Source organism: Gavialis gangeticus, unplaced genomic scaffold, assembly GCF_001723915.1.
Source record: "Gavialis gangeticus isolate Ggan-Ray unplaced genomic scaffold, GavGan_comp1, whole genome shotgun sequence".
NCBI classification, from domain to species: domain Eukaryota; kingdom Metazoa; phylum Chordata; order Crocodylia; family Gavialidae; genus Gavialis; species Gavialis gangeticus.
Window position 1 is genome coordinate 20,740,785 of NW_017729022.1, and position 11,092 is coordinate 20,751,876.

General features: G+C 43.5%; 1 protein-coding gene across 4 annotated transcripts in view; it reads left to right on the top strand.

The window, feature by feature from the left end:
* Positions 1-11,092, top strand: part of MON2 (MON2 homolog, regulator of endosome-to-Golgi trafficking) — a 168,498-nt gene that overhangs the window by 8,216 nt on the left and 149,190 nt on the right. For all 4 annotated transcript variants that reach the window (XM_019514641.1, XM_019514644.1, XM_019514643.1 and 1 more), the window contains exon 2: positions 1-146. This exon is cut by the window's left edge and continues 1 nt beyond it. In XM_019514641.1, coding sequence (XP_019370186.1) covers positions 36-146 — 111 coding nt within the window. In that variant the 5' untranslated portion in view covers positions 1-35. The remainder of the gene's footprint in view (positions 147-11,092) is intronic.

Below are 11,092 nucleotides of genomic sequence, written 5' to 3' on the forward strand. Positions count from 1 at the left end.
TCTGCTCGGCCGGGGCCGGCGGCGCTGCCGCCGCCATGTCCGGCACCAGCAGCCCTGAGGCGGTGAAGAAGCTGCTGGAAAACATGCAGGGCGACCTGCGCGGCCTCAGCCTCGAGTGCCGCAAGAAATTCCCGCCCGTCAAGGAGGTGAGGCCGGGCCCGCGGGGGTTGGGGAGTGTCGCGCGAGGAACTTGGCTGACTTGGGAGACGTGGAGGCGAAGCCGCTGCTGCGGCCAGAAGAGCGCGGCGGCTCCGCGCACACGCACCCGCACCCGCTCGTCTTGGGCACGGCCTGCGCGGGGGGGGGGTCTTGCGCGTCAGGTGCGAGCGGTTCGGCCCCGGGGGTGAGGGCCGGGGCTTGGGTCGCTGCTGCCCCAGTCCTCTCGTTTTGTGGGATCTTTCTGTTGTTAAAAGTAACGCCTAAGATGACTGTCATGGCAATAGATTGGCTCCTGTTGATTCCCTCTGTGCCTTCAGCGTTTTGCATACACCCTTTTCTGCTTCTTATATTTCTTCCCCGTCTTTTTCCACCCTGGTGTCAGTTTGTTTGTTTTGTAAACGTAACCTCCGGGAAGAGGAAAACACTTTAAAGCCTGAAAGCGATTGCCATGGGGCTGACACTGGAAGCGCCTGTAGCACTTGAAACTGTACTTACTTGCCCTCTTATTTTATTTTTTTAACTGAGTAGATTTGACATTGACCTGTGAATTCCTGCATCATTTTGCATGGGTAACGTGATGTCCTGTCTAATGGCGTAGCTACGTTGTATCTCAAACATGTCTGTAAAAATTAGTGAACGAAGCAGAACAAATTACCGCGCCTCTCTGTAAAAGGGAATTTGCTTGCAGGATACAGCATAATAAAATGTGTACTTTTGACAAACCAAAAGTAAACATGTTGAGTACACGTGTGGATCTACATTGCACAAAAAATTATATTTTCTGTTACCTGTAATGAAATCATTAGGATCGGTTGGGCAGTGTATGGTGCACAGGTTCAAGAGGCCTGGATTCTTTTTTGGAATATTTCTGTGTCTTACTGTGTGACAGAGTTGCTGAGCTCCTCTGCACCCACTTTCTTGCGTGGCTAATGGTTACCTATTTTGTAAAGTTCTTTGAAATCTACAGATGCCACTTTGTAAGCTTGAGTCTTTTCTTCTTTACACCTAGGCAACCTTTATAAAACACTTTGAATTATGTTATTGGGAGTCTGTTGGTCTGGGTAAGCTGTATGCGGTGGGTATGGGCCCATTACAGTGATAAACAGGTGGAAATGTATGTGTGAAGAAAGGAGGATTTTGTTTTCTGCACTGAATATGGGGATCCCTGGTTGAAGTTGCCCGAACTGGGGGGTGGGATGTCTCATTTTCATCTGAAATCTGCATGACTTGAAACACGGGACATGATCTTGTGGGGAAACAAGTATTTTCTGAGTTCAGGGTCTCTCTTTTTACTTTACATCAGGTTGCTTGCATATCCTTCTGTCATGCAGAAGCTACTACAGAATGATATTTGAGTAGCATAAATTTGGATAATGTGATTTGGGGAACTGCCTTTTCCACTTGCTAATCTGGATCTGGAGTAAGAGCAAAATGTTGACCTTTATGAACCTCATTTAAACATGGCAATCTGTTTAAAGATGTTTGCTGCTTGCTTGAGTTTTACAGTGTGCTTATGGTATAATTAAACTGTTCACATTTCCACCAGTTGTGTGCAGAGAATGTTATGCTTTTATTCAGATGGAATCGATGCAAACTGATACTAGGACATGTTGTGACAGACTATAAAGTCACTTATTTCAAAATTAATAGCTCTGAGTCTTATTATAATACATAGCACTGAACACAGATATTCTAATAACCTTCAGAGTTCCTGAAGAGATCTGAAGTGTTCACTACTCTGGCTTTTAGCTATCCTCTGCTAAAAGCAGATATTTGTCTTCTCTTCTATGTCCTCATAATCTTTTGTCTTCTGCATGCGGAAAAGTTTTCATGTGACAGTTTGGCTCAGTATACACAGATTTACAGACGTTTAGGGTTGGAAGCAACCTTGTGAGATTATCAGGTCCAGCTCTCCTGCTCTGGGCAGGAAAGACTGCTGGGGTCAAATAATGTCAGCAAGGTATGCGTCCAGTCTTTTTGAAGATCTCCAGGGTAGGTGCCTGCACCACCCCAGCTGGGAGTCTATTCCAGAGTCTGGTCACATGAACCATGGAGAAGTTTTTCCTTGCATCCAGTGTGAAACCTTCTAGGAGTTTATGACCATTGCTTCTGGTTTTCTACTGGGGTGCTCTGAATAGTTGTTCACCTAGCCCCTGATGCTCTCCCCTGTTATATTTGGAAGCTGCCCCCAAATCCCCCACAAAGTCTTCTTTCCTAGGCTGAACAGTCCCATATCTGTCAGCGTTCCCTCATATGGCTTGCTCTTCAGGCCTCTAATCATACAAGTGGCTATTCTCTGGACTCTCTCAAGCTTCTCTGCATCCTTTTTGAAGTGTGCCCATCACTGGATACAGTACTCCAGCTACAGCCTCACCAATGCCAACTAGAGCAGGAGAATAACTTCTTTAGTTTAGTTTTGCTTGAGATGCAACAATATGCTGGCATGCATCAACTGATGCATCACACTGGTGGCTCATATTCATTTTATGGTCAATTATGAGCCCTACGTCCCTTTTGGATGTAGTGCTAACTAGCGTAGAACCACTGAGCTTGTAAGTTTGTTGCGGATATTGACAAATCAAAAGCTATTTATTGACATTCATTCTTTTTACAAATAAATAACTTGGCTCTTTGATGAAGAAAGTCATAGAGCCCTCAGTTCTATTGGCTCTTCACCTGATTACTGAGGGCAGAAATATATACTCTTGTTTTGTAAGTAAACATGTTGAGTACACTGTCACTTCCTGAATGACAATCTGATTTTTGTGGTGCTGCAGGTGAGCTAATCAGTAATTAGCCCTACTGTGTGACACTGCAGCATGCTATGTGTGACAGTACTTCCAGTTCAGGGTGTATCCCTTGTAGACCACCTTGGTGCCTTATCACACCAGTGTCTTCCATAGTAGATTCGCATGAAAAGCCACAATTGATAGCATTATAAACCACAACTAAAACCAGTGGTTTCACTGGTGATAATTGCACTTTTTTACAGCCAAATAAACGGTTTTGTTTAGCTTAAGTAAATAGATTATTGTATTAAGTCAAGAGATAGAAGGTCTTCCTTGCTGTAAAGCTCCTGAATTTTGGCAGTAACTGAGACTTTAGTGCTTCCTGTCACCTATAGCTTAGGCATAGGAATTGATGTAGTGGCAGATTTTCTGAGCCCATTCCTGCACTTCCTTGGCTACCAACTTCTTGGTGAGGTCCTGTATATGACCTGCCCAGCTGCTTGTACATCAAAAGCATTGCTTTTTTGTTCTTTGTACAGAAATGGCACTACATTAGTTCACAATCAGAATGATTTAACCACAGTGATAGAAGGATGTTCGTCTTTCATTTAGTTGACTAAGAAGTATGAAAGGTACAGAGACTTAACAGTATAAAAGTGGACATCAGAATGTTAAAGGAATAGACTGTGAGATAAATTTAGGCTCTTTAGAGTTTTTCTTTTTGTGTCCACGTATAAAATTGGCATTGCATTCCTTCACAGACCAAAAGAAACAATAGAGGTGAATCATCTGCACAAGCAGGTCGGTAGGCCAGATTCAGAACCTTCCTTAGACATTGTTTGGTCAGGAGCTTGCATCCTGCCACAGTGACACTAAAAGACAATGGAACTTTGAGATTTGAGCATACTGAAGCCATTTGAAAATGGGACATGTTTGTACACCATCCCATGATGGCACTAGAAAAACCTGCTGTCAGTCGCACTGGATGCACTCAATATAAACTGTGTTGTGAACCAGGAATATGCAACTGGCTTAGTGTGGTGTTGGGCCTGTGCCAACAAGCTTTTCCTCTCAGGAGATCTTATTGATGTGCACCTATCTATGCTGTTTTATTTGGGAGGTAATATGTAAGAAGCAGCCATAATGTGTCCCACTACAGCGCTCCCTGATGTGTGATTGGGTTGGTGTAAACTTGCCTTTGGACTCTTCAGTCTCTTAGGCACTTAAGGGACAAAATTGTCAAATGTTTTCAAATTCTTAGTTCCTGTTACAGAATTTTCTTGTGTCTAGTTATCAAAATGGCCAACTTGGGGTCCCTAAGTCAGGTCACTTATGCCAGTGCATTTTAAGTCCTTCTACTTATGCACTCCAGAATCTAGTTAGTGGAGGCTTACAGCAAAGTCACTGGGTTTTTCTGGTAGTCTGTGGTATTGAAAACCTTGAAGTAGAAAAGCTGTGGTAGGAGGGAAGTAGTTAGCTGTAAGATGAGAGAAATCCTAAAACTTGCTTCTTCGTGGTTGCCTCAGACTTGATAACCTCTATCCCTATTCTTGGAGCCCAAAACACCAACCTGCATTGTATTTATTATTGTAGAAGACAAATGGAGGTGGAACAGCCTAGGATATTCTAGGTGATGTCACTTAAAATACATTTGGCATTGGGTATGGGTGCTGTAAAAGGGACTTTTATGTTTTTGAGTGTACATTGCTGGCAGTGTTTTGGGCATAGCTGTTGTGTTGTGCTAGTTGTAACTTACTGGAGAAAAGATTTGTTTGTTACAAGAGCTGACATTTGCAGCACATCTAATTGTGTGTGGATTTGTTTTGTTTTGTTTGGGGGAAGGGGAGTCTTTTTCTGCTTCTGTTTTATGATTGGTACATAAGTCCCATACTATTCAACACAAAGTGTACTAAAAATGAAATATACACTCGTGGCCAATGGGTGATTTGATGGTCATGAATCTGTGATATTTTAGATCGGATGTTATTGGTTGATTTTCCAAAAAATGACACTGCTGGAGAATATACTCCAGATGATTTGAAATTTAATTTATTTGCAGTAGAAATTGTCCTCTACCTGTGAGATGATACAAGAGTAAACTACTTTAGGGAGGTTTTAAGGAAATGAATGGTATTTGACCATTTCTGTTACTGTTCATAGCACATTAAAGAGATGAGAGTATTTCTGAATATAGTTATATCACTTGCCATACTGATTATTTTGTTTTTAACCTACTGGGCTTTGTCTTTTTTATTTCTTAGTAGCAGGAAGTGCTTAACTTCTAGATCTAGATTGATATGTGTGGCACTAATAACACAGAGCACAATGAGGTATTTTAATTCACTAGTGCCTGTGATTTGAATATCCTAATGCTGGATGCTAGTGCAAAATGAATTAAGGACTCTGCTTTTAATTAAGCTTGTACCTTCAGCCCAAATGATTAAGCAGCAAATAATTTGGTAGGTTTGCTGCTGTGACTCTAGAGTTAATCTTAAACAACAATTACTTATTTGTATTAGCAAGCACAGGGAATTAGGAGTATTAACTTGTTAAATTGTTAACAATAGCTGCTGGATTAATTTAGCATAACTTTTGTCTTTTACATATTGATTGAAAGTACTGTTCTGTGAAAAATGTGATTTATCAATTTTACCTTCCTAGAGTAATAGATGTTTAAAATCAACAGGGATTTTAAAGAATGACTGGCTTAAATGTTGAGTTTACACTCCAGATTCACTCTAGCCTCCTACTGTTTACAAAAAGGTGAGATTTGATCTAGGAGCAGGGACATTGCGACTGGGGGCAGACAGTTCATTTCCAGTGAGAAAACACTTTTACTTTCACTCTAGTAGTAGTTAAAATAAATGCTTTTGGCATCTTCATCATGTTTTGGAATGCTTGCTGCTGAAGTAACTGGAACAACAAACATCTGGGAATAAGTTACGGTTCATATTTTTTGTTCAACTTCTGTCCGTCAGCTAAACTGGCATTCTGGAAAGTAGCACTTTCCTAGCTGATTCAGCAGTTGTATTTATCTACACAAGTTTTGGAGTACATCCATTTTATTGCCAAGGAGAAAAAGCCACTGTGAAGTTGCACAGGCACATTTTTATGAAAGGAAATTCTGCAGGGTAGCAGGAAAAAGGTCATGACAGGCCCACAAATCTTCATTCATGAATTAACCCTCTGCATGCTTCTATCTTTTTCTTAAAAAATGATGATAGCTTTGAATTAATTTCTGCTCACAATCAACTGAAATATCTTCTAGATAAGCTTGAAAAGCATTTTTTGTTTAATCCCTTAATTGTTCCTTTCTTCTCTTTTTATTTTTTTAGAATGGAGCAGAAGTGGCCATCCTTGCTTTCGTTCAACAATTTCTTTGAGGTTTTTAGGAGTCTGATATGTTAAAATATGGCTTTGGAACACATGTTGCCATGTGAATTGCTACCTGTCTGAGAGAGGGTTAGGGCCACTTTTTCCAATGTACATAAATCTTTTAATGTACATATATTGGGGCATCAAAGACACAGCCCACAGAGCCCTATCAGCTGGCTTTTGGTGCCGCCTCTGGGTCTGAGGTGAGCCACACACTGCACAAAGTGTGCTGAACCAGCCTTGTGCACAGGGTTCTGGATGCATGCCATATACAGAACCTCTTGCAGCTAGTTTGGGATCTGTGCTGCATGTGGCATCCCTTCCTCCCCACAGGTTGGTCCAGGGGATGGGGGGGATGCTGCATGCCAGAGTTTGACACTCCTGACAAACAAATGAATAGTCTTATTGAGTACTTTGAGCACAGGTTGAAGAATCAGTGTCTAAATTGAAGCTATGGAGCCAAGAGGGGAAATGCAAAACAATTTTAAGTTTTATTCTAGAAGTAAGAACGTGGTTCTGCTGTACAAAGTTGCACAGTTTGGTGAGCTGTTTGAGTGGTCTCTGTGTAGTTCTCAACAAGAAATTAAGAGTACTCTGAAACAAGTATACATACAGAATAGGTTTACAACATTCCTTTTTAATAGCTCTTCTAAATATATTGTGTTGCCATAATCTCCATTATACAGATGAGAAACAGTTAGAAAAGTGGACTTTGCCAAGGCCATGCTGAGCCACCTTTTAGAATTCATGACTTCGTGACTCCAAATGCTAATGCTTCTGAACCATGTCATCTTCCACCTGTCAACCCTGTCCTAGCTGGCATGCTTAAATTTAACCTCCACCTCTTATTGAGAAGATTCCTGATCTTTGTTGCTTTGAGAACTCCAAATATTATTCAGACATGATTATAAATGGAACATATAGTGATTTCCAGATCCTTTATGTTTTACTGATGTATAACATGCTTGATAGACCAGGGCTAACACCTGGAAATACCGCCACAATGCACTAAGCATGGAAAGCACATTTAAATAAACCTAAATTAGCTTTCTGCAGCTGATGTGGTGTTGACAGGTGATCATATTCTACCTTAACTGTAGCTTCTGTGTAGTTTTCCAGGATAACCCTATGCCAAGCTTGTTGCAGTAACTTGACTGGAATTTTAACAGATGTAAATGGGACCTGTACCATTCAGGTGGAAGTTTGCAGGAATAAATAAAAATACTTCCTGTGCAATTTGAATGTGATAAGTTACAGAAAAGACCCATTCAGGATCCTACATGAATGAGTCTGTGCGCCAGATAGGCAGTTACCTATTGCCATTTTCTAGTATTTCTTTAGGCAGAAATAGTGCAGCAATTCAAAATCCTTCCCACTCACTAAATTGTGTAGGAAATGTTTTCAAAGAATGCCCACAGGATTCTTAATACATGTAAAAAAAAACCATACATTTTTATTAACTTCTTTTTTTCAGATCACCTTTTTTTAAGTAGAGGTGCACTGATATATATTGGTTGCATATTGGATTGGTACTGGTAAAAGGAAAATTAATAAATTTTGGCTTTTTTTGGCCAGTGTAGCTGATAATGTCACTGATAAATGCTGCATGCATGCACATGGCCAGAAATGCAGCCCACCAGCTTGGAGAGCAGTGTTGTGCTGGTAAGCCTGTGGGAGGGCAGATCGAGGTCCCTGTGGTTAGGGAGGGAGGGAGTGGGACAAGGGCAGTGAATGGGACCCTGGGGCAGCGCGTGGAACAGCTGTAGGTGGTTGCCTGCTATGGGCTTGGGGCCAGGGGCTGTACCAGCCTCTTCCTACTGGTAGGGGCTGGGCTTGGAGTGGGCTTCAAGTGGGCTGTGTGTAGCAGGCGGTGGCGGTGTTGGGAGGGGGTGCTTTTGTCACTGGGTGGTGGTGCTGAGAGGGGGAATTTTGGGGTGGCTAGCCCCACAAGTCTGTTGTCGTGTTCCCTCCCCCCCAAGTGCTGCCCCTGCTCAGGGCTCTCTGCTTTGCTGCCTTTCCCTCAGGAGTCATGTGCTTCTTGCCCACCCTGCAGCTGGGGCTCCCAAGGAAAAGGCAGCAGAGTGGAGAGCCCCAAGCAGGGGCAGCACTAGGGGAAAACTTGGGGGGCTATAGCCACCCCAAAATTCACCTTGGCCCTGCTGATACCTCGTGCCCCACTCCCACCTGCTCAGAGCCCAACCCCAGCTCAGCTTCCCTGCCAGGAAGAGGCTGGCGCAGCCCCTGGCCCCAAGCCTGCAGCAGGCAGCCTGCCTCTGTCCCAAGCACAAATCTGGGGGGCACATGTCCCCCCACCCCCATGCCTCTTCTGGGGATGTGTGCTATGTTATTGATATACTTTTAACTGCTGGTTTAGAAGTTTCTTTTAAGTTACAAAATATGTGCTATACATATAAAAGTTTATATTCTTACAGTGAGAGAGACGCCACTTAGGTAGGTTTGAGCCTTCTGTGAATGACTGGCAGTTATCCCATAGACTCTGACCAGTAATGGATGTTTTGAAATGAGCAGTTCCTAGTGCTGCTGACAGTACATTTTAATTGCTCAACTGCACCTGTGTTTCTTAACTGTTGCATATTCTGTTTTCATTAGTTTTATATAAAATTTGTCCACTTAACTAACTGAAAAAAGTGTTAGTAGAACACTTTTAATATGATTTTGTAGTATGGGAATCTCTGTTCATTGAGTTGTTGTATGTTTAATATTTTTAAATGAAAATCTTGTTCAGCTTCTTGCTCTTTTTTTTGTTCCTCTCCCCACAATTTTAGGACTGTCTAAGATGGCAGTGGCCAACCTGTCACATGGGCAGGCAGTGTATTTGACAAATGAGCCCTTGGTGCCAAGTTACAGAGGCACTTGCAGTGGCTGTTGGAATGGCACTCAAGGAGGGGATCAGAGTAACATTTGAGGGTGGGGAAGAGATTGGAGCTGCACTTGGGGAGGGAGGGGGAATCAGGGGTCTGTGCTGATTCTAAAGGTTGGCCCCCTAGGGAGCTAGAGTTTGGTCCCCAAGCAGCCCTTGCCATGTGGCTGCTGCTTTCCATAGAGACCCCAGCAGTGGCGGTACAGTGACAGCATTGGGCCAGGGTTTCCATGCAGACCAGCCCCAGGAGTGCTGGCAGGGCAGGGCAGGGAGCTGGGCAGGGAGCTGCTCCGGGATTGGGATCTTGCAGCAGTGACAGTGTAGTCTGGAGCTGGGGCACAGCTGTGATCCACTGCCTGCATACATAGCCCCCCAAGTTCCCCCCCAATGCCACCCTTGCTTGAGGGACTGCTCTCTGCTGCAGCTGAGCCTGCCTGCCCCAAGAGCAGCCCTGGTCCAGTCCCCACACTGGGAAGAGGCTAGCATAGCTCTGACCCCTGCAGCATGTAGCTCGCCCTTGCCCCACACGTAAGTCCAGGAGAGGAACATGGCCCCATGCCCTGCCCAGCTGGGTAGTGCCTGCCTCTGTCCCACTCCCTCCCTCACTGTGGGGGTCTCAATCTGCCCTCCACCTAACTTATGACCAGGATGCTGCCCTCCACGCTGCCAGGCTGCATTCCTGTAAATTGGCTATTGAATCGGTATTTGCTGATATGGCTGGTTAATAATCGGCCAAAAAAATCTTTATTGGCAAACCCCTATTATTCTCCTTTTAGGTATAATGTAGTGGGAAGAACACTTGCCTTGGAAGTAGGGAATCAGGTTAAAGGCCCTCCTCAATTTGAGGCTGGCTGAGTGCAGAAATACTTGCTGCTTCAAAACTGCTGCATGAGTCTGGGGTAGCAGGGAAAGTGCCACAAGATAATAAATGTCTGTTGCAATAAAGTGGCAGAGTCTATTGATACATGTTGTGCCACTCATTTTTGAGTCATGTGGTGCAGCAAAGGATAAGGATGTCTGTTTGCTCCACATTTATCCTGCCTTTAAACTTTTTAAGGCTACACAAATGAGAAATCAATTGATGTCTGTTTTCATCCTCAAAGGCAAGGGATCCCCAGGTGCTTAGCATTCCAAGCAGATATATATTGATTTCTAGATTTCAAATCTGTTAGTTCAGTATCTCACAGTACAGATGACTGAAAAACAATTAGTTGTGTAGCTATTCTTTCAGGTACTGTACTAAAGACCTCATGAGAATTGAAATGTATATTTCTGTTACTAAGAATATTAAATAATGATACTGTTTCACAAGTTCTGTGGATGCTTAAGTAAATGAGTGCATCAGAGATGTACATCGTGTGTTTCCTTCACATTTGTTACAGAATTTGAGATGCCTTAAAAAACAAATTACAGGAGGAAAAGACTTGAAGTCCTTATTCACAATCCCAGCAATTAAATTCCAGCTACTGGTTTTACCAACCAATTTCCATTAGTGAGTTTGTGAGTGGCGAGTAAATGAGTTGGCTCATAACTGTCCAACTTCTAAATCCCTCGGTGTCATATGCCCTGGGGAATGCATGCTGCATGAGCCACTGGGCTGCAAACCCTGCATCTCCTTCACAGCCCTGCACACTCGCAGAATCATAGAATCAATGAGTCAGAAGGGACCTAGACAGATCATCGAGTCCGACCCCCTGCCATGGGCAGGAATGACACTGGGGGTGGGAGGGGTCATAAGACCCCAGCCAGGTGCCTATCCAGTCTCCTCTTGAAGATTTCCAGGGAAGGTGAGAGCACCACCTCTCTGGGAAGCCTATTCCAGGCTCTGGCCACCCTTACAGTGAAGTAGTTCTTCCTAATATCTAACCTAAACCTATCCTCCCTCAGCTTGTGGCCATTGTTCCTAGTGACTCCAAGGGGGGCCCTGGTGAACAGACTTTCCCTGAGT